This window comes from Bos indicus x Bos taurus, chromosome 1 (genome assembly GCF_003369695.1).
Source record: "Bos indicus x Bos taurus breed Angus x Brahman F1 hybrid chromosome 1, Bos_hybrid_MaternalHap_v2.0, whole genome shotgun sequence".
In the NCBI taxonomy this organism is placed as follows: Eukaryota; Metazoa; Chordata; class Mammalia; order Artiodactyla; family Bovidae; genus Bos; species Bos indicus x Bos taurus.
The window spans coordinates 132,160,628-132,185,171 of record NC_040076.1 but is presented as its reverse complement, the minus strand read 5'-3'; the positions used below and the strand labels follow the sequence as shown (position 1 = coordinate 132,185,171).

Genomic DNA, 24,544 nt, shown 5'->3' with positions numbered 1-24,544 from the left:
CTAGGAATTGGCACTTTCACTGCCATGGCCTTGAATTCAATTCCTGGTTGGGGAACTAAGATCCTATAAGCTGCATGGTGCAGACACAAAGAACTAACAATAACAAAAAATAATCCCAAACCCAAACACCACCCCTACCCCCGCAACTGACTCATTCTAATTATCACCATGAAGAACTTAAACAGTATCTTCAACAACTCCTTTCCCTCACCTTCACACATACACAAATCTAAGTGTGTGCGTGTGTGCTCTCACTTCAGTCGTGTCCAGCTCTTTGCAACCCTACAGACTGTAGCCCACCAGGCTCCTCTGTCCACGGGATTCTTCAGGCAAGAATACTAACCAAGCCTTTCAAACCTCACTTCTGGCTACCAGTTCTGTGCATACAATTGCTTCCTTAATATCTGTGCTTAGATGCCTCAAAGGTGTCTCAGCTGTGTACAATCAATTTATGACTTTTATTACCACAGATGGTTCTTTCCCTGTGTTCCTCACCTCAGTGAATGGCATAACTTTTGATTCCTGAAAAATGGACTGAACCTATGAAACACATTAAATTCATCAAAAACATATTTTGTGAATTTCTGATTGATCTATTTTCCCCACAGTGTTCATGTACTTTTAAACATTCACCTGTGTTCATAAATCTATTTAAATATTTTCCAACTTCTGTTTCAAATCCTCTGAGGAACAGGTATGACACAATACTTAATCTTTTGTCTATTCCTATTCAGTTTCATCATTTAGATGCTGAGAGTATAGGGAAATCTGTTAAAGGAACGGAAGAACTTGTGATGGAAAAATAATCTCCCCTTTTTTCCCTTTAGTTTACTTATCTGCAATGAATGCTCAGTTACTACTGAGTGTTTTGGAAGAACCAATACAAATATATAAATAATTAAATGAGCCTGCATTTCTTTTAAAACTTCCGAAATTTCCTTTAATTACACATAAACATATATACATAATGCTCTATCTATACCTTTCTATTCATACACACACACACACACACACACACACACACACGTGTTATTCTGAAACTCTATCTACGTTTTGGATACTATCAATTGATACTGGCCTCAAACCAAAATATTAACACAAAAATCCTAAAAAAAAAAAAAAAAAGCATTTAAGTTAGTGAGCACTTTGAAATGCATTTAAATGTTTCTTTTTTCTTGAGATACAACATCTAAATATAATATATTGAGAAATCTTGTGTTTCAAAATATAGGCTAGTGATTTGACAGCATTTTACACATTGTCAGTAGAATACCTCTGAAAGCTAAAAGTACTTTTAAAATTAACCTGTATAAAAAAGAATAGCTCAAAGACAGAATTGATCAGGGGCATTCAAACTGCCTAAGTCAAGAATAACTTTTCTTTTAGGGATAATATTTTAAGGGAGTTTGTCCTAAGCATACAAAGTCATACCCAAATGGAGCTTAATTCTGTTTATACTTCTAGACTTCTAAAATAAAATGACTTGAAGATCAAGGAGTTGGAAAGCATTTAAATTTCCACCAACTCTGTCTGGAATTAATCAGTGGAAGCTGAGACATTAATGCTCTTGAACTTAACCGTGTTTTGTTGTGTTATATCGCCTTGCGAACCCAGATCCCAAACTCCCCAACTGGCAGTTGTGTAATGACCCTTCTCATACTCTAGGTATATATCAACAGCAAAATATATCAACATACTAAAACAGAAGAAATGTAAAATAATCAGTATATTTTCAGAAATATATTAGATATGATAATGCAGTATTTAATGTGTATGAGTATGTAAAATTTCAACTTCACTGAAATTTTCACCTTAAATACCAAAATACAAGCAAATACAGCTAGTGAAGAAGACTCCTAACTTAACAATATAGGTACAATAATGGGGACTGTGATAGGGATGGAGTCCCCTGAAAAAAGACTCATTCCTGCATAAAGTGAGCATGAATTACAATTTACTGGTATTATTAAAAGAATTTTATAAAATAATAATCCTACAGGAATTCAACCTGGTCTATGATATGGACTTTGAAAGTATCTTCTCTTTGCTTACCAAAGTGAATATTTCATTTAGCATTCACATTTTAAAGGTTAGCTATGGAATGACAAACTTGTTCTATTGCTGTACTACTAAAAGTGTGCTGGCTTGTTACCAGTTCAGTAAAGTATAAATTTGTTCATACATGATCTGGTTTGGCCTCTTGTGCTTCTGTTAAAGTCATAACAAGAACATGCTCTGGAGAGCTGCTGATTCCAGAAGAGAGAAATTTTGAGCACTTTTAATCGAAATTACAGCTTGGAGTCAAAACACACTTGCAGCCTAGAGTCTAGCCAGCTAATCCCTATTTAGTCCACAGAGACTTCCAAGAAAAATTATAAATTTATTAGCGAGAAAAATAAACGTTTCTCGTTGTAAAAAAAAAAGTATAAATTTGAAAGTTTTTAGAAATTTTTATAACAATCTGACAGAAAATCTTATATATATTGAGTCTATTAACAAAATGACATTAAGAATATAATGTAAAAACTAGTCTTTTGCCACAAAAAATACTTATTTAGTGCTTCCCACTCATCTGCCAATCCGGAATAAGCACTGTTCTGAGTATTAGAAGCTGAAAAGTAAATGAGACAGTATCTGCGTCCATAAATTTACTGTCTAGTGAGGAGAAGGCAAAGTATCAATAGATAATATAAAATAAAAACTATATCAGTTAAATAAAAATAAAATATGGTTAGAAAGAAAAATAAAGTATGGTAAAAAGGACAGAACACAATTGCACTCGTTTCATGTGCCAGCAAGGTAATGTGCAAAATTCTTTGACTATGCCAAAGCCTTTGACTGTGTGGATCATAATCAACTGTGGAAAATTCTGAAAGAGATAGGAATACCAGACCACCTGACCTGCCTCTTGAGAAACCTATTTGCAGGTCAGGAAGCAACAGTTAGAACTGTACATGGAACAACAGACTGGTTCCAAATAGGGAAAGGAGTACGTCAAGACTATATTGTCACCATGCTTATTTAACTTATATGCAGAGTACATCATGAGAAATGCTGGGCTGGATGAAGCACATGCTGGAATCAAGACTGCCAGGAGAAATATCAATAAACTCAGGCATGCAGATGACACCAGCCTTATGGCAGAAAGTGAAGAACTAAAGAGCCTCTTGATGAAAGTGAAAGAGGGGAGTGAGAAAGTTTGCTTAAAGCTCAACAGTCAGAAAACAAAGATCGTGGCATTTGGTCCCATCACTTCACAGCAAATAGATGGAGAAACCGTGGAAAAGGTTGCAGACTTTATATTTTTGGGCTTGAAAATCACTGCAGATGGTGACTGCAGCCAGGAAATTAAAAGACACTTACTCCTTGGAAGGAAAGTTATGACCAACCTAGACAGCATATTAAAAAGCAGAGACATTACTTTGCCAACAAAGGTCCATCTAGTCAAGGCTATGGTTTTTACAGTAGTCATGTATGGATGTGAGAGGTGGACTATAAAGAAAGCTGAGCACCAAAGAATTGATGCTTTTGAACTGTGGTGTCGGAGAAGACTCTTGAGAGTCTCTTGGACTGCAAGGAGATCCAACCAGTCCATCCTAAAGGAGAGCAGTCCTGGGTGTTCATTGGAAGGACTGATGCTGAAGCTGAAACTCCAATACTTTGACCACCTGATGCAAAGAGCTGACTCATTGGGAAAGACCCTGATGCTGGGAAAGATTGAAGGCATGAGGAGAAGGGGATGACAGAGGATGAGATGGTTGGATGGCTTCACCGACTCAATGGATCTGAGTTTGAGTAAACTCCAGGAGTTGGTGATGGACGGGGAGGTCTGGTGTGCTGCAGTCCATGGGGTCACAAAGAGCTGGACACGACTGAGTGACTGAACTGAACAGCAGCTTCAACAGTACGTAAACCAAGAAATTACAGAAAAAAAGCTGGATTCAGAAAAGGTAAAGGAACCAGAGATCAAATTGCCAACATTCGTTGCATCATAGAAAAACCAAGGGAATTTCAGAAAAACATCTACTTCATTGACTACACTAAAGCCTTTGACTGTGTGGATCAGAACAAACTGGAAAATTCTTAAAGAGATGTGAATACCAAACCACCTTACTTGCCTCCTGAGAAACCTGTATGCAGGTCAAGAAGCAACAGTTAGAACTGGACTAATTAGATTAGATTAGAATCAACAATTGTGAACTGACCAGTTCAAAATTGGTAAAGGAATACGTCAAGGCTATATATTATCACCCTGCTTATTTAACTTGTAAACTAAGTATATTGTGCAGATTGCCAGGAGAAATATCAATAACCTCAGATATGTAGATAACACCATACTAATGGCAGAAAGGGAAGAGGAACTAAAGAGCCTCTTGATGAATTTGAAGGAGAGTGAAAAAGCTGGCTTAAAACTCAACATTCAAAAAACAAAGATCATGGTATCCGGTCCCATCACTTCATGGCAAACAGATGGGGAAGAATGGAATGGAAAAATAGTGACAGACTATTTTCTTGGGCTCCAAAATCACTGTGGACAGTGACTGCAGCCATGAAATTAAAAGACACTTGCTCCTTGGAAGAAAAGGTATGACAAACCTGGACAGTATATTAAAAAGCAGACACATCACTTTCGACTAAGGTATGTGTAATCAAAGCTACGGTTTTTCCAGCAGTCATGTATAGATAGTCATGTATAGAGAGCTGGACCATAAAGAAGGCTGAGTGCCAAAGAATTGATGCTTTCAAACTTTGGTGCTAGAGAAGATTCTTGAGAGACCCTTGGATAACAAGGAGTTCAAACCAGTCAATCCTAAAGGAAATCAATCCTGGATATTCACTGGAAAGATGAATGCTGACGCTCCAATACTTGGGCCACCTGACGTGAAGAGCCAATTCACTGGAAAAGACCCTGATCCTGGGAAAGACTGATGGCAGGAGGAGAAGGGGGCAACAGAGGATGAGATGATTGGATGGCATCATCAATTCAATGAACATAAGTTTGAGCAAACTCCTGGAGACAGGAAAGGACAGGGAAGCCTAGTGTGCTGCAGTTCATGGGGTCACAAAGAGTTGGACATGAATGAGCAACTGAAAAACAACAAGAAAGGACAGAGAGCAAACAGGCTGGTTAGGCTTCACCGAAGGGCTCACAATTAAGCATAAACTGAGGCGATGAACATGATTCTGTAACAGAATTGTGTCCCAGGGAGAAGGAATAAAAAGTGCAAAGGTTATGAGGTAAACTGTTCATAAAAAGAGCAACATTTGTTCTCTCTTATCCAATTAAAGTTTCTTTTCTAGAAAAAAAAAAAAAAGAGCAACATATTTAGTGTGGCTGAAGCACAGAAATAGGCAAGAGACAGGCTGAGGAGGAAATGAAAAGGCCAGGTTGCAAGAGTTTTACTAGGAACTAGTTAGAACACACGGAGAAGGCAATGGCACCCCACTCCAGTACTCTTGCCTGGAAAATCCCATGGATGGAGGAGCCTGGTAGGCTGCAGTCCATGGGGTCGCACAGAGTCGGACACAACTGAAGCGACTTAGCAGCAGCAGCAGCAGTTAGAACACAAGAATGAAATCTAAATGAGATACGAACGACTCACTGGAAATTTTGGTGTGGGTGAGAAATAGCCCGATTTATATTTTAAAATACTGTGTGAACATTTATAGAAGAGTAAAAGTGGAAGAAGGAAGACCAAATAGAACACTGAAAAAGAGCTGCACATATTTTGTCAAAACCTTATTGATTCTCAAGTTTTTGGCCTTAAGCAACTCAGTAAAGCAATTCTGGCTTTGATTAGAGTGGCAGCAAGAGGTAGAGAGAAAATCACATCTGAAATATATTTCCAAGGTAAAGCTGAAAGAATATGATAATATAGGAAATTAGAGAAACAGCAAATGCAAGGGAAATTGGAAAGTCTTGTGCTTGTTAGGTATCTAAGTGGAAATGGGGCTTTCCAGATGGCTCAATGGTAAAGAACCCGCCTGCTAATGCAGAAGGTGCAGATTCGATCCCCGGGTTAGGAAGATCACCTGGAGAACGAAATTTCAACATGTTCTAGTAGTCCTGCCTGGAAATCCCATGGACAGAGGAGCCTGGTGGGCCTCAGTCCATGGGACTGCAAAAGGAGTTGGACACGACTTATCAACTAAACAACAAGTGGAGATGGTTAACAGATATACATCATCACCAAAATACTAGTTTCTAAAGCCATTAAACTGGATGTCATATTGATTCAATGGACTTCAATTTAGTCACTGGAAACAAATGAGGCATGATTTGTATGCTGAAAAGAAGTCTACCAAGACACTTGTTAATGGAGAAAAAAAAGATGATTGTCAGTGTGTATATTATATTATCATTTATACATAAAGAAGGAATGCATTATTTACTATTATATGCCAGTCAGTCTTCTAAGCTCTTTACACACTTATTCATTTGTACCTCACAACTCTTTCAAGTACTATTATTATTTCTTTTTTATATAAGAGAAACCTGAGACACAGATTAAAGATTTGGAAATTACACAGCTAGTAGCTGGCAGAGATATAATTTGATTGCAGCCATCATGTTTCACAGTCTAAGCTTTTAACCACTATACCATACTGCCTCTCACTGAATATGCATTTGCTACCATATTCATAAAATATCACTGGAAAGATGTACTAGAAACAGGAAACTCTGGATGCATTCAGAGAAGATAATTTGTTGCCTGAGAGCCACGGGTAGGAGAGTGACATTTCACCATAAAACATTTTTAAATCTGAAATTTTAAATCAAATGACAGCATTACTCTCCTACCATAATTAATTTTTAGTAGAAATAATAAAAACATGGAATTTGTTTTCACTTTACTCACTGAGAAGTGAATAAAGATATAAAAAAATGAAAATATCTTTAGATTGAGTCCTGAGATAATTCAGTATTTACAGTTTAGCTTTCTAAGACCCATCAAAATAGCATTTTAAGAAGGAAGAAGTAGCTATGTCTTTCAAGAAAGAGAAAGGTAACAATGGAACTGCCCAGTGATTAGGACGCTAAGAAGGTAACTGCCGACCTCAACAAGAGCAAAGGCAGTGAAGAGGTAGAGATAAAAACCCTACTGGAGTGGGTTTAAAGAGAGTAAGAGGAGAGTGAGTAGAGACAATAAACAGAAATAATTCTTTGATATTTGAAAAGGAGAAAAGGAGAAAAATAGGAATGTAGCTAAGGACCATGTGGAAACAAGGGATGGTGGGATGGTCAGTCTTAGGTATCAACTTGGCCAGGCTATCAGTTCAGTTCAGTCACTCAGTTGTGTCCAGCTCTTTGCGACCCCATGAACTGTACCACGCCAGGGCTCCCTGTCTATCACCAATTCCCAGAGTCCACCCAAACCCACGTCCATTGTGTTGATGACGCCATCCAACCATCTCATCCTCTGTCGTCCCCTTCTCCTCCTGCCCTCAGTCTTTCCCAGCATCAGGGTCTTTTCCAATGAGTCATCTCTTCGCATCAGGTGGCCAAAGTATTGGAGTTTCAGCTTCAACATCAGTCCTTCCAATGAACACCCAGGACTGATCTCCTTTAGGATGGACTGGTTGGATCTCCTTGCAGTCCAAGGGACTCTCAGGAGTCTTCTCCAACACCACAGTTCAAAAGCATCAATTCTTCAGCACTCAGCTTTCTTTATAGTCCAACTCTCACATCCATACATGACTATTGGAAAAAACATAGCCTTGACTAGATGGACCTTTGTTGGCAAAGTAATGTCTCTGCTTTTGAATATGCTGTCCAGGTTGGTCATAACTTTGCTTCCAAGGAGTAAGCGTCTTTTAATTTCATGGCTGTAATCACCATCTGCAGTGATTTTGGAGCCCAGAAAAATAAAGTCAGACACTGCTTTCTGGCTAGGCTATGGTATCCAATTATTTAAACAAACAGTAATCCAGGTGTTACTGTGAAGCCATTTTGTAGATAAAATTAACATCTATAAGTAAAGGAGACTACCCGCAATAATGTGGTGGCCTCATCCAATCAGCTGAATGCCTTACGAGCAAAATCAGAGGGGTTCAGGAGAAGCAATTTCTCGTTCAAGACTGTACAACTCCTGCCTAAGTTTCTGGCCTGCAGGTCTGCCCTACAGATTTTAAAATAGCAGATTCAAAAGTGTGTGTGTCATTCACTAAAATAAATCCTCCTCTCTCCAAATATATATATATATATATATATATATATATGTACACACACATACACACACAACATAGCTTAATGGTTATATTATGCAAATAAGTAAGCAAGTAACAAAGTATATTTTCCAATGGTTCTGTTTCTGAAGAGCCCTAACTGATACAAAGTGTTTCTAAAAGATAAGGGCTGTTACAGCCTGCAGTATAATGATAAAGGGTGTGGGGGAAGTGAAGCCGGAAAGAGAAAAAACTTCTTGAGGTAGTGAACAGGGATCAGATCCACTGCACAAGTGCAAGGACTGATCTTAGCTAGACAGCACCCTCATAAGAGAAAACGCAGAGTATATGTGTAAACGCAGAGTATATGTGTATAGGTACAGCTAAAACAAGAAAATTTAATCCTTGAAGGATTGTATTCTGTTCCTATAATCAGCCAAGTGTGAAGAGGATAGCAGACATTACAGGTTTGAGAAGGTATGAAATAATATTATAAGAAAGGAATATCCATGGCATAAAATACTGTAATAGGATTGCTAGGTAGAAATGAGAGAAAAATTGTAGAAAGCCGAGTCATTATGTGTTTTTCTACACTCACTTTGAACTCCACTGGTGCAGTTATGGAGCAGGTGATAATATGAGGTTTTCCTAAGGGATATAATAGAGAGCAAGCAGGCAAGGATGTTACGGGTCCTTCATGAGAAGGACATGATTATAATTAATCTGGGTAACAGAATCTAAGCTAGGAAAGTGGAGGAAGTAAGGACATCAAGAGCACTAAACAAAGAGGATCAGGAATTTAACGGCCTAGTAGAGGAGAAGGCAATGGTACCCAACTCCAGTACTCTTGCCTGGAAAATCCCATAGACAGAGGAGCCTAGTAGGCTGCAGTCCATGGGGTCGCTAAGTCAGACACGACTGAGAGACTTCACTTTCACTTTTCACTTTCATGCATTGGAGAAGGAAATGGCAGCCCACTTCCAGTATTCTTGCCTGGAGAATCCCAGGGACAGAGGAGCCTAGTGGGTTGCCATCTATGGGGTCGCACAGAGTCAGACATGACTGAAGGGACTTAGCAGCAGCAGCAGCAGAGGAAAAACAATACTGGAGCTGGGAACATATAAAACAAAAACAGGGACCAAAGGTATCAACAAATAGGATGGCTGAAATTAAGATTATGGACACTGGCCATTTAATCACTATTCAACAATTTACAATTATGTTTTCTTAAACATGAAAATGAAAACTAAAAATCTGCCCTTATATTTAGTGATACTTATTATACTTTTGAAAAATATTACTGCAAACTCTAAAACTGTTTGATAGTGGGACAAAACTAAATTTTAAAGAGAGATAAGATTATCTTCCTCTTTTAAAAATTGAAGTATCATTGATTTACCATGTTAGTTTCTAGTGTACAGGAAAGTGATTCAGCTATGCACATATATATTATATTCTTTTCCATAATGTTTTATTTTTACATATAAAATACATTATTTTACATATTTTTACATATAAAATATATTATGTATTTTTACATACATATTTTACAAAATGTTTACAGGACAGTAAATATAATTCTCTGTGCTATACCAAACAACCTTATTGTTTATCTGTTTTATATACAGTAGCTTGTATCTGCAAATGTCAAACTCCTAATTTATCCCCCACCCTCATTCCCAATCATAAATTTCTTCTGTATGTGAGTCTGTTTCTGCTTTCTAAATAAGCTCATGTGCATCACATACCATATGTCTTTCTGATCACTAGGTCTACCCACGTTGCTGTAAATGGCATTACTTCATTATTTTTTTAAGGCTGAAGAGTATTCCATTGTAATCATGTTTCTTCGTTAGTTTTAAAAAACTTATTTAAAAAAAAAAAGGTTTACAAGCTTCCACTTTACAAAGAATACTTAATAAATCTTTGTCTCTTAAAAACCCAACCAAAATAATGAGAAAACAATTTTCATCCCCAATAAATCCAGAAAAACACTTGCAATGCCAAACCATAATATGTTAATATATGTATATGCAAAGCAGATGGATGAAGTATTCAAATCAAACTAAATGGTCAAAAAAGCTTGACAACTCTATTTAAAGAAAAAAGACAAAAACAAAACAGTTTTACTCTGTAGAACCCAGAAGCACTAAGGAATTGGAGAAGTACTGGCTTTTACAGAAGATGGAGTGAAGTAAGGTCTAAAAACAGGAGCATTTCAAAGTCTGTATAATAAACAATTAAATCTCCACTTGAACCAAGGCAGTCATGTAATTCCTCCAACACAAACTCATCTTGGAAGTTAAAAAAGTTTATTCCCTAAAGAACATAGAGATTTGGATTCATCAGATACAGAGGAGGGATACATGTGAAGTGCAGAGTGCCCTGGGTGCTCCTTCACCCTGTATAACTCCCAAAAGGTAGATAGCAACCAGACCTGAGATTGAAAGATCCTTCTACAAAGGAGCTGAACTTTCCCAGGGAAAATAATTATCAACACCAACCCTTTATGGTTCATACTGAAAACGGTAAGTGACCACAGGACCACCCTACAATGATGGTCACCAAAAAGGTTAAAGTCATTGCCACTGCCTGTCAAACACAACACACACACACACACACACACAGGCAGGCAATCAGTTCTTTAGTGTCTCATTGTTAGCAATGATTAGAGAGCCAACAGATACTTAAGGAAAGCTTCCCATGAAAGACACTCATAAAAGAGAATTGAAAAAGAGGTCAGAATGGGGCACCAAAAAAACAAAAACAAAACTTCTGAGTAATAACACTGTCAACGAGATAAGAGAAAATGTTACACTCATGATAATGTTAAAAAACAACATGGAGAATGGAAAAGAACTCTTAGAATATTTAAAACGATAATGAAAATTACCTCAATAAAGTTGAGGAATACAAGCAAAGTGAACAAAAAGAGTAAGGAATGAAAACTAAAAGAGGAAATAACAAGAAACTTAGGACTGATTCAACAGATTAACATCCAAGTAAAATATATTCAGCAGAGAGTAATGAATGGGAAATTATACATCTGTATATATCTATATATATCAGGATATATCACCATGATATTTCATAAAATGAAGCTTCCACAGACAAGAAACAGGATCAGAATCATAAGTTTGAAAATGTACTGGAATTCTCAACAGCAATGCTGGAAACAAGACAAAAATTCTCAAGAAAATCTTAATGATGAATTCTATACTGGGCCAAATAACATAAGAATATAATGTATTTCTCAGGCATGTAAAATCTAAAATATATACTTTTCCAATGCTCTTTTTCTCAAGAAGCTATCAAAAAACATGCTACCCAAAAAGAAGAGGCTAAATTTAAAAAAAACAACAAAAAAAAACAACCCAAGGCAAAAGGTAGGAGATCCAACAGAAGACAAAGGATCCAAATAATGGCAAAAAAGCTACGTTAGTTAAAGGACATCTAGATTTTAGAAGATTAGGCTGCTATATTAAACATAATTATAAAAATTTAAAGCACAGAAAACTCATTCTACAAAATTGATTATAATATCCTATTATTTGTTTAAAAATAAAAAAATCCTAATATATATGTATACGAGAAAAAAACTAAAAGGAAACACCAGCATGTCATGGCAAAATTAAGAAGTGGTATGATTATGGCTGATTTTTACTTTTGTATTTTTCTCCTTTTCTGAATTCGTTAAATTGTATGTGTAATTTTATATCTACAGAAAATGTTTACATGTGTAATATGAAAGCACTAATGGAAAATCTACAAGATTTTCTCAGTTTCTCTGCCCGCTTTAGAGTCAAACCAAGCAAGCTTTGTCATTCTATCATAATTATTACATCAGACACTTACTGAATGACCTGTATACGTGAAACATTTAACACAAATTCTTTCATTTAAGCCTCACAACACTCCTAATAAAATGGGACTATTCATATCAATATTATACAGATGAGGAAAGGCACCAAAGTTATGTAACTTGCCCAAGGTCACTAGGTTGACATAGAAAGGACATGCTTATAAAATTATTTTAAAAATCATAACTTCCTTACAAAAACTAGCTCCCCAAAGAAAACTGATTTTCATACCTGGTGATAGAAAATAAGAGATAATTTTAAGAAAATGATACTTCTTTATTACTCTAATTATCTATATTTACATTTTAAAGAGCAAATTACATTTAAAAAGTTTACTATATTTTATGTATACAGTTATATGATATATGGTGGCACTTGTAGATTTGGTCAATTATTGGGCATTAATCCTAGAATACCAGAAGTCTACCATATAGAAATTCATATCCAATTTGGTTAAGAGTCATAAAATACTTACTGAATTTAATAAACAGAATTTGGCACTGAAGAGCCAAAAGACAAATAAAATGAAAGTACATACTATTAGTTTTCCTAATAATAGTTTTTTAAAGATCTGTTAATTTACATGTTTGTTTCTGATTTCCCCATCTATAATGTCTTCTATTACTAAAATAGTAGGTGTTCAATAAATTCTGAGGGAAAAAGAAGTGAATGAAGGGAAACACTGCAAATACGACTGGCTCTTTTTGTAATTACAGAATAATAGCATTAGTTTACTATATGTCAGGCACCATTCAAGCTTTCCTAATTTCCTTTAATGAGATAGTTATCAACATCTTTCCCATTCTGCATATGAAGAAAGTGAGGCCCAATAAATTATGGACTTGTCAAAATTACCCAATTAGTAAAATGCAGAAAAGGATATGTATTCAGACAATCTGGTTCAGAACCCATTCTATGAACCCTATATTATATGATTTCAGCAACTGAAAGCCAAAGAAAAGATATCAATTTACTAAGATAAAATTATTTTTGTCTATGACAAGAGAACAAAGAAATTTCATATAGCTTGCCTTGCCTCAGTAAAAGTCCAGAGATGCTGACTTGGTAAAAAGTGCTAATTAATAACAAATCATATGTCAATATAAAAATCAATCATATACCAACACAATGATGTTAAACAATGAGATATAAAAGAAATGTTTACTTTCCCAAGAGTCTGAGAGGCACTCATTATTGTTAAATAGTGATAACCTTCCAGCATAATGAGGCCATCTATCATATGATGATTTTACCCATATTTTCTAATTTTTCCATAATTCATTTTAGAAAAAATAGAACAGAATCAATCAAGATGCTATTAATAAAATTCTGTACGGTTAATCCCTCTTTGTTCAAATTAGCATTTTTACCTTAGAAGCGAGAAATATCCATTATTAATCTATTTCTAATGTAGAAAATTATGTAGGTGAGAAAAAAGCAAAAAATAAAAAAGATAAGCCAACATTCAATTTCTAAAGTACTGTCAGAGACTATAACAGCAAATGACTGAGTATAATATAACTATAAATCTGAAAAATAGATCCTTTGAGAATAGAATTGTCTTTATAATACCAAAGAACAAAGTGGTAAAACAAAGGGAATCCTACTTAGTTTTGACCTGGAGGAGAAAAATATTTTTTCATGAAAATTTCATGAAACTGGAGAAAGAAAATATGGCCAATCCCAGATTGCAAATCCACCGAAATATTACTTATATATATTAATTCCACAAACTGTGTTCTAATATGTCTTAACTATTTAGCTATCTATTTATCTATGTACCTTCACAACAAAGGCACTTAACTATGAAGATTGTTAATGAAAAGTTTACTACAAAGTAAAGCTTCTTTATTGAAGATAAATCAGACAAACAGGAGAGTATGCTTTACAAGTACAATTAAAAGAATAGAAAAAATAAGGAAAATGTAATATAAAATCTAATTGTTAACAGTCTGTTTCAATTTAATAGTAAAAAGAATTTCAAAAATAAAAGGGAAAGTTCAGTTTATCACCAATGGAAAATGAAACTACTTCTACCTGGAGAACAGACAAATGTGAAAAACTACAAAATGATGAAAAATTTTAATAAAAACGTGGCAAAATATACAATTAAATGCAATGCATAAACACTAACAAATTGGGACACACTATTAATTAATAACAAGAAAATGGGGTATTGGTAAACAGATTAAAAGTACTACTGATAAGATCACTCTGATGACTTATGAAGTTCTAAAACTTATCTTGTCTGTACCCTAGAAAACAACTAACCTGATTGTCTCTCTTCTCAGCTAAGATATAAGCAATGTCAAGGAGCATTTTATTCCAAAGCCGATAATCATATCTGGCCATAACTGCCTTGTTAACTGTCCATGCACATAGTCTTTGAAGCAGAGGATTAAATGTTCCTGCCCATTTTATCTAGTCCCCAAGACTCGTCCTGCAAAGTGAATAAAAACGATTATCTTTAAATCTATCCCTCATACATATACTATAAAAGAAAAAAAAGGGGAAGGGAGAACCAGAGAAGAGATTAAAGATGAAAAGAAAATAATCCTTGAAAAGATGGAAATTATTATCCAGCCTGGAATTAAATTCTCAGCAAGATTTCCACACTTTGTTGAAGGGTAGGACTGGTGTCTCACTTTTTATGAAACTGAACTTTGGAAGACACGATCATTAATGTACGAAGAGAAATTACTGTAGTATTCTGAAGTAAATTTGAGAATAACTTGAAAAATAGGTTAGCTTTTGAAAAATAAGGATACACATAACATTGATCTCCTATTTTTCCTGGTACAATGCATCTGAAAAACAGCCAAATAAATGGAAATTGCTGTACACAGACAGAAGAATGATAGATGAAAAGTAAATAGAAAATATAACGAAAAGAAAAAAGTACATATAAAGGGCAGAAAATAATAAAAGTCATGAAATTAGAAAATATATATAGTATCAGGTAACTTTTAAGTAATAAGTAGTATATTTATAGTACCTTGTCAAAAAAGCTACAACTTGGTACAAAGTCTCTCACAACACAGAATAAAATGTGCTTGATGTTTGTTCTATCAGAAAATTTTTTCAACAATAAACTGTGATTTTACCTTTATAAAAAAGATAAAATTAAGTAAAAGATCTGCCTCTTTACCTAATAAATAGGAAAGGGATACTCTTAAATCTCATTTTTGTAATGGTAATGTGTATAAATTGAATATAGTCAGTTATTGCTACTAAAAGGGATGCAATTGGGGAATATTTAAATATATGTTTATGCAAACACAGGTTCTTTATAAACATACACATATATATAAGAAAAAAAGAATAGTCATTTAGTCATTTTAGGTAAACACAGTTAAAATCGTTGAAAAACTCAGAACAGCTAAATAAACAAAATTATCTTGTTACAGGAAAACAAGGGGAAAATGAATATACTTGACTCAGAAGTTATATAGATAATTCTAAAACAGAAGCAACAGGGAAAATGATAATGTATCAGTTCTTCAGGACTTAGTCTACCTACTTGAACTGATTTTAGAAACACTACATTTAAATTATTATACCACTAGGAACAGAAAGAATCCTAGCTAGGTCACAATTACCTATTACAATTAGATGGAACTGTTTAAAATATATATATATATATATATATATATATAAACAAATATTTACACATTTATGTATAACAATGAAACCATGTAATTAAGTAGGAAAATACCTGTGACTTTGGAATTTCAACTATTATTTGGTTTTATCAAAGAATATGGCCTGCTGGACTCCTACAACTTATTTGGTTATAAAATAACGCAAGAAAATAACTACACATTCAGAAAGAGATTTGGTAACATTCATCAGAAAATTGCAATTTTCATTCTCAAGACTAACAAATGCCAGTTATCAAAATAAGCACAAATTTTACTTCAACAGAGAATACAAACCATTCATGCAAATTTTGGAGAAACATTGTGTTTTTCAAGAGCAAAGTAATCAATTTAAATTAATATTGAATTTAAATACAGCTTAACTGGAATATATTTAACAAAACTAAATGAAAAGGAAATAAAGTGTTAGTTACTTACCAGCAAGAGTACTTGTATGCCTAAAAGCTCTGACCTGGGAGTCTGACAAACCAGTCAAAAGCGAGATTACTGTGTCCATCATATACTCATCATAAATTATGCTATATTGACACTGTCGAATCAGGACTCCAATAAATTCACAAAAGTTTGAACGAAACTTTTTCCACTGAGGTCCAGGCATGGTAAGGGGATAATCACCACTGTCCTAAAAGGGATAAAAAGAAAAAATAACATATTAAGTATGATATATGACATACAGTTTGATTTCTTTTTTCCTCCTACTGGAAAAGGAACATTTTTCTCTCAAAGTACATGTGGACAGACACCAAGAGGTACATGATGGCTTTCTCTTTTTTGCTTGTTTTGATCTACCCCAACTGAATAATTGTTAATGAGTTCAAAATTGTTATTTACAATCAGTATTTAATTCATTATTCTAAGCCATTCATTCAAAATAATAGTTTAAGTTTTGTTGTACTTGGGAACTAGCTGAGATAATTTAAAGTAAAGAAGAAAACAAAAAAAGAAAGAAGTTTAACTAGAAAGGATTACTTGCTACTGAATTCAGATCAAACTAATCATGACATGTGTAACAGCACCTTTCAATTATTTTAAATAAGACACTTTAAAGAGTTAAGAATTTTAAGAGTATAACCAACTTCCCACATATGAAATTTCAACCCTATTTCTTCTAACTCTACTATGAACTTTCATTTAACTCTACAGTTTATGCACTGAATTTATTAACTTTTCCAAGAAAAAGCCTACCATGGGCTCTTGGGATCCCCAGATTGTGTCATTTTATTTAAAATACAAAATTGAGAGCTGAATCCAGCAGAGGTTTCTCACTCTAGCCTAAAACATTTTGGTGGAGAAATGGAAATTCACAAGGCAGAGGGTGAGAAATTCTGTGAACTTCCTTATCAGACTATTCTCAATTTGTGGCTATTTGTTTTTTACAGGCCAAAATGCAGCTAGGAAAATTGGATACAAATGAGGTCTTGAGCTTTGTGGTGTTACATGAAAGCGTACTTTGATACTTACAATAACAGAGAATCTCAAAGAATCTCAAGAGCCTTGAACAGAAAGAAGGGGAAACCTTGGCACTTAGTTAAATACCCCATAAAGAGAGTTAATTTTGGTATTACATGAGTACTACATGGGCTACTAAGCTTGATCAGTTCAGTTCAGGTCAGTCGCTCAGTCGTGTCGACTCTTTGCGATCCCATGGACTGCAGCACAACAGGCTTCCTTGTCCATCACCAACTTCTGGAGTTTACTCAAACTCATGTCCATTGAGTCGGTGATGCCATCATCCTCTGTTGTTCCCTTCTTCTCCCTCCTTCAATCTTGCCCAGAATCAGGGTCTTTTCAAATGAGTCAACTCTTCACATCAGGTGGCCAAAGTACTGGAGTTTCAGCTTCAGCATCAGTCCTTCCAATGAACACTCAGGACTCATCTCCTTTAGGATGGACTGGTTGGGTCTCCTTGCAGTCCAAGGGACTCTCAAGAGTCTTCTCCAACACCACAGTTCAAAAGCATCAATTCTTTGGCACTCAGCTTTCTTCACAGTCCAACTCTCACATCCATACATGACTACTGGAAAAGCCATAGCCTTGACTAGACGGACCTTTGTTGACAAAGTAATGTCTCTGCTTATTAATATGCTGTCTAGGTTGGTCATAACTTTCCTATCAGGGAGTAAGCATCTTTTAATTTCATGGCTGCAGTCACCATTTGCAGTGATTTTGGAGCCTCCGCCCCTACCCAAATAAAGTGTGCCACTGTTTCTATTTGCCATAAAGTGATGAGACCAGATGCCATGATCTTTGTTTTCTGAATGCTGAGCTTTAAGCCAACTTTTTCACTCTCCTCTTTCACTTTCATCAAGACGCTCTTTAGTTCTTCTTCACTTTCTGCCATAAGGGTGGTGTCATCTGCATATCTGAGGTTATTAATATTTCTCTTGGCAATCTTGATTCCAGCTTGTGCTTCTTCCAGCCCAGCGTTTCTCACGATGTACTCTGCATATGGTACTAAGTAAGTAGGGTGACAATATACAGCCTTGACGCACCCCTTTTCTATTTGGAACCAGTCTGTTGTTCCATGTCCAGTTCTAACTGTTCCATCCTGACCTGCATACAGGTTTCTCAAGAGCCAGGTCAGGTGGTCTGGTATTCCCATCTCTTTCAGAATTTTTCACAGTTTATTGTGATCCACACAGTCAAAGGCTTCGGCATAGTCAATAAAGCAGAAATAGATATTTTTCTGCAACTCTCTTGCTTTTCTGATGATTCAGCAGATGTTGGCAATTTGATCCCTGGTTCCTCTACCTTTTCTAAAACCAGCCTGAACATGTGGAAGTTCATGATTCACGTATTGTTGAAACATTACTTTACTAGTGGGTGAGATGAGTGCAATTGTGCGGTAGTTTGAGCATTATTTGGCATGGCCTTTCTTAGGGACTGGAATGAAAGCTGACTTTTTCCAGTCCTGTGGCCACTGCTGAGTTTTCCAAATTTGCTGGCATACCAAGTGCAGCACTTTCACAGCATCATCTTTTAGGATTTGAAATAGCTCAATTGAAATTCCATCACCTCCTCTAACTTTGTTCGTAGTGATGCTTCCTAAGGCCCGCTTGACTTCACATTCCGGGGTGTCTGGCTCTAGGTGAGTGATCACACCATCGTGATTATCTGGGTCGTGGAGATCTTTTTTGTACAGTCTTCTGTGTACTCTTGCCACCTCTTCTCCTTCTGTTAGGTCCATACCATTTCTGTCCTTTATTGAGTCCATCTTTTCATTAAATGTTTCTTTGGTATCTCTAATTTTCTTGAAGAGATCTCTAGTCTTTTCCATTGTATTGTTTTCCTCTATTCTTTCTATTTATCACTCAGGAAGGCTTTCTTATCTCTCCTTGCTATTCTTTGGAACTCTGCATTCAAATGGGTATATCTTTCCTTTTTTCTTTTGCTTTTGGCTTCTTCTTTTCACAGCTTATTTGTAAGGCCTCCTCCGACAGCCATATGAGCTCTATAAGCTCCATATAAGCTCTCCTAAGCGCTATACGAGACCAGAAAGGAACTGAAGGGGCTGGCTGAATCTCCCCAGCTCTTTAGATTGGGGATGTGGAAACACAGATTGTAGAGGGTAGCACAATGGAAAGGTAAGGTATTTCTCAAAGCTATCTCTGAAGGCTGCCTGCTGCTTCTATTTCACAAAAGCCCACCAGGGAAGAGTTTCTTTTGCTTTGTAGCAACTGTGAAAGTCAACCACTAAGAGCTCATAACCTGACCTGGGCCCCAAGGAAATAGAAAGAAAATAATCTTTCTGTTCAGGTCCAACAGCAAAAAGAAAGGAAGCCCGAAAAATCAGCATTTGGGAAAATCTAAATAAAAAATAAGTATACTTCAAAGATTCAAATGTAGCATAAAACAAACAAAAAACTCTAGAGAACTTATATATATATCTATATATTTGTACTTTTTTGAAGTATAATTCATATATAACATTAGTTCCAGGTATAAAATATGATTCAATATCTGTATATATTTTTAAAAATCACAATAAGTGTAGTTAACATCGCAAAATCACTGCAGATAGTGATTGCAGCCATGAAATTAAAAGACGCTTACTCCTTGGAAGGAAAGTTACGACCAACCTAGATAGCATATTCAAAAGCAGAGACATTACTTTGCCAATAAAGGTTCGTCCAGTCAAGGCTATGGTTTTTCCAGTGGTCATGTATGGATGTGAGAGTTGGACTGTGAAGAAAGCTGAGCGCCGAAGAATTGATGCTTTTGAACTGTGGCGTTGGAGAAGACTCTTGAGAGTCCCTTGGACTGCAAGGAGATCCAAGAAGTCCATTCTGAAGGAGATCAGTCCTGGGTGTTCTTTCAAAGGAATGATGCTAAAGCTGAAACTCCAGTACTTTGGCCACCTCATGTGAAGAGTTGACTCATTGGAAAAGACTCTGATGCTGGGAGGGATTGGGGGCAGGAGGAGAAGGGGACGACAGAGGATGAGATGGCTGGATGGCATCACCAACTCGATGGATGTTGAGTTTGAGTGAACTCTGGGAGTTGGTGATGGACAGGGAGGGCTGGTGTGCTTCGATTCATGGGGTTGCAAAGAGTCGGACACGACTGAGTGACTGAACTGTACTGAATATCTGTTACCATGAACAGTTACAAAACTTTTTATTTTCTTGTGTTAAGAACTATTAAGGTCTATTCTTTTAGCAACTTTTCAATATGCAATAAAGTAGTAACAACTATAGTCACCATGCTTTACATCCCCAGGACTTATTTCATTACTGGAAAATTTATATCTTTCGACCCCCTTCACCCATTTTGCACATTGCTCCACATTGAGAAACACTAACATGTTCTCTGTATCTATGAGCTCAGTGTTCTTCTGTGTTGCTATTGTTTTGATTTCACATATAAGTGGGATCATATGGTATCTCTCCTTATCTGACTTATTTCACTTAGTGTAATGACCTCAAGGACCACCCATGTTGTCACAAATTCCAAGATTTCCTTTTTTTAACTACTGAATACTATTTCTTGTGTGTGTGTGTACCTACCACACTTTCTTTACACACTCATCCATTGATGGACACTTAGGTTGTTTCCATATTTGGCTATTGTAAATAATACTGCAATTAACATGAGGTTGCATATATCCAAAATACTTTATTTCTTTAGAAACTCAATTGATGAACTGAAGGAAAGGATGGTCACTGACAGAAGTTACACTAGTAGCCTAGAAAATAATACCCTAGATGGGACTTGTGGAAAAAAATCTTTTAAAATGGACAAAGGAGGTTACTATGACCTCTTCAACCTTTGCCCTTTCCTTTTTCACTGGATTTGGTACTGATATTCAACAGCCATTTTGTAACCATGAGGGAACATGGATAAGGATTCCTAGAGAGAAAGATGGATAAAGTATAGGTTTTTAATCTGTTAAGGTGTAGTACTAACCATGCTTTGTCTACTTGCAGATTTATTTTGTGTGAGACAAACTCCTGTGAATTTGAGTCACTACTAATCAGATTTTCTGTTACAAACAAATTCATTTCTGTTACAGAATAATTATGAGCAGTGGGGAAAGATAATTCAATAAATAATTTTGGTACAATACAAGTGGCTTTTCATTAGAAAAACATTAGATATCACTGTACCTTATACCAAATTAAATTTCCAATGAAATAAAAATACTCAACAAAGAGAGAAATAGAAGAAAATATGGGAGAATATGCTCAGAGTGGGTCTTTTTTTCAAAAATATTTAAAAAGTCAGAAGTCATAAAGAATCAACAAATTTAAAAAAAGAACCAACAAATTCAATCAACATAAAAGTAATTTTTTGCATTAAAAAAACACAACACTAAAAGTAAAGTCAAAGAGTAACAACAGGGTTTAGCTTCTGCTTAGAATATAAAATGCTACAAACAATGAAAATAGCTTAATCATCAAAAAAAAAAATTATAGTTTTTCTTAATCCCATCTTGAGCTGAAGTAACTTGAACTCCAAAGAACAAGCTTTCCAAGAAAAGATGAGCCACACAAACTCTACCACCTGTGGCAGAACCCAGAAGAAAAGGTTCTGTGACAAAAAGAGGTAAGAAGAAATCAGGCAAAATGCTAACAAATGTCAAAGACCAAGTGTGGGCCAACTTGTCAGCGCAGAATTACAAGGAATTCACACTCACTCCAAATCTCTTTTTATCAGTTGACCACAGGTTTCAACCAGGTAATAAAAGCCTGAGACAGCAGAAAAGACAGAACCTATTTTGATGCAGGCCTACAGAGGATGATCCTCAACTGCTATGGGAAAGGTAAGACGTACAGCTCACTTCTCTAGACCTTTCTCCCATAAAAGCCAGAAACCTTAATCTTGTTGGGGAGGGTCAGTAAATGGATTCACCATCATGGCACAGCAAAAACCTACTATAGCTAGAAGAGTAGAAAAAAAGCATCCTATAGTACATATAAAGATGAGAAAAATAAGTTCTAAAGAACCTGTCCCAGATCACACAGCTACAAGTCTTCTCTGGTTCTGTGTTTGTAAAATCCATGTATTCTCTATTCTACAATGGAGCTTCACCTGGTTTACACCAGTAGCCTTGGAGGACAGAAAGGCTGTCTAGTGAATACTCTTCCAAAGGAGAAAAATTGTTTTTGTTGCCAAACAGAAAGACAAAAAACTAATGGAAACACCTATTTTGGAAGTTCTGGGAACACTGATGGGTGTGGTAGGTAAGGGTGCCAACCTTCATAGACAAGAGTCAACAAAGAGAACTAGAAGATTGTGAGCTTCTAACTAGGATTAAAATAAGAATCTTAAAAGATAAGAGGTCCACTGCAAGGCAGAACTCATGCAGCTAGCAGAGGTGGAAGGCTAACTGCCTAATTCTTAAGACTTTGGTATTTGGGAACGCATTGTGGTCACAAATTACAAATATTTAAAGAGATAAAACACTTTCTAAGAATAAATTCAAGAGATTTGATTTTTAACCCAGCTGATGGACAATGTTATAAAAAAAAGTTACCTATTTGGTAAAACGTGGCTTTTGGTTACCTAATTTCAACAGACTTTGCCGGAGGATATGTACCACTATTGCTTAAATCAATGATCTGCAAACAACTGTTTGGAGAAACTATCCATCCACCCACTCATTTATCTATTCATACCATTTATTAAGCAACAAATAAGCTCTGGCACTATACGAGGTCATCAGGCATACAAAGATAAGCAGAACAAGGATATTATTAGAAGAATTTCTACTCTATATATTTTTTACAGCTTTATTGAGATATAATTGATATATGACACTGTGTAAGTTTAAGTTATACAGCATGTTGATTTAATACATATATATTGCAAAGCTTATCACCACTCAATTAGGTAACACCTCCATCCCATTACTTTTTATATGTGTGACATAAGATTTAAGATCTTTTCTCTTAGCAAGTTTTAAGTATGCAACATATACTATTGCTGTACATTAAATCGTTAGAACTTATTCATCTTGTAAGTGGAAATTTAAACTCTTTTATCAACTTCTCCCCATTTCTTCAGTCCCCTAAAGAAACTAATTTAATTGATAAGATGAACACATTAAAAAAACTGTAAAAGAATTAAATATAATAATAGGAACTTGACAAGGGTATATAGTACTTAGAAAGGAATGTCAATTCTCTGCAGAAGCAACTGGACAGGGAAAACAGGGTCAACACCTTTTCTAGGTAATAACAATTAGTGAAGGCCTATAAACAAAAGTGCAACAATGGGAGTACAGAACTGCATTACATTTGGAATCTAAACTGGATTCTGTAACCAAGAAGAAAGATGGGGTTGGATCAAAGAAAGGTAAGGAAGTAAAACTTTACTTTGGAGAAAACAGGTGGTCACTGAATTAAAAAGCAGAGACATTACTTTGCCAACAAAGGTCCATCTAGTCAAAGCTATGGTTTTTCCAGTAATGATGTATGGATGTGAGAGTTAGACTATAAAGAAAGCTGAGTGCCGAAGAACTGATGCTTTTGAACTGTGGTGTTGGAGAAGACTCTTGAGAGTCCCTTGGACTGCAAGGAGATCCACCCTAAAGGAAATCAGTCTTGAATATTCATTGGAAGGACTGATGCTGAGGCTGAAACTCCAATACTTTGGCCACCTGATGCGTAGAGGTGACTCATTTGTTTTTTTTTTTTTTTTTTTTGACTCATTTGAAAAGACCCTGACGCTTGGAAAGACTGAGGGCAGGAGGAAACGGGGATGTCAGAGGATGAGACGGTTGGATGGCATCACCGACTCAATGGACATGAGTAAACTCTGGTAGTTGGTGATGGACAGGAAGGACTGGTGCGCTGCAGTCCATGGGGTCACAAAGAGTCGGACACGACTGAGCAACTGAACTGAACTGAACTGAAGGATGTTCATCAACAGCTATGAGCTTTAAAAATGTATTTTTGGTTCCAATGTGAAAAACAGAAGAAAAGGTGAAGGACATGGAGCAAAGGTGACTCTCCACTGCAGTCAATCCAAAACCAAAAGTGTGAGGGGAGAGACCGTTTAATATAGTAACAATAATGACAGACAAAATGGGAGGGATGTGATGAATATTTGAAAATTAAAGAAATAAAATCTACTGAAGTAAACTGAGTAATGGACAAAAATGACTTTCTGTTTCTGGGCGGAACCTGTTTCCTCACAACAGGAAACAAAGAATTCTTTACTCCCTGACTACTGCAGAAGGCATAACACTTTTAAGAATACCTAATTAGTATATCCCATAAGAAGAGACTGCTGCTGCTAAGTCCCTTCAGTTGTGTCCGACTGTGCCACCCCAGAGAAGGCAGCCTACCAGGCTCCCCCATCCCTGGGATTCTCCAGGCAAGAACACTGGAGTGGGTTGCCATTTCCTTCTCCAAT

The 24,544-nt window shown here is 36.0% G+C and overlaps 1 protein-coding gene across 3 annotated transcripts in view; it reads right to left on the bottom strand.

Annotated features, from left to right (window-relative positions):
• STAG1 (stromal antigen 1) overlaps window positions 1-24,544 on the bottom strand; it is a 504,783-nt gene that overhangs the window by 167,445 nt on the left and 312,794 nt on the right. For all 3 annotated transcript variants that reach the window (XM_027545437.1, XM_027545440.1, XM_027545439.1), the window contains exon 7: window positions 16,103-16,307. In XM_027545437.1, coding sequence (XP_027401238.1) covers window positions 16,103-16,307 — 205 coding nt within the window. The remainder of the gene's footprint in view (window positions 1-16,102; window positions 16,308-24,544) is intronic.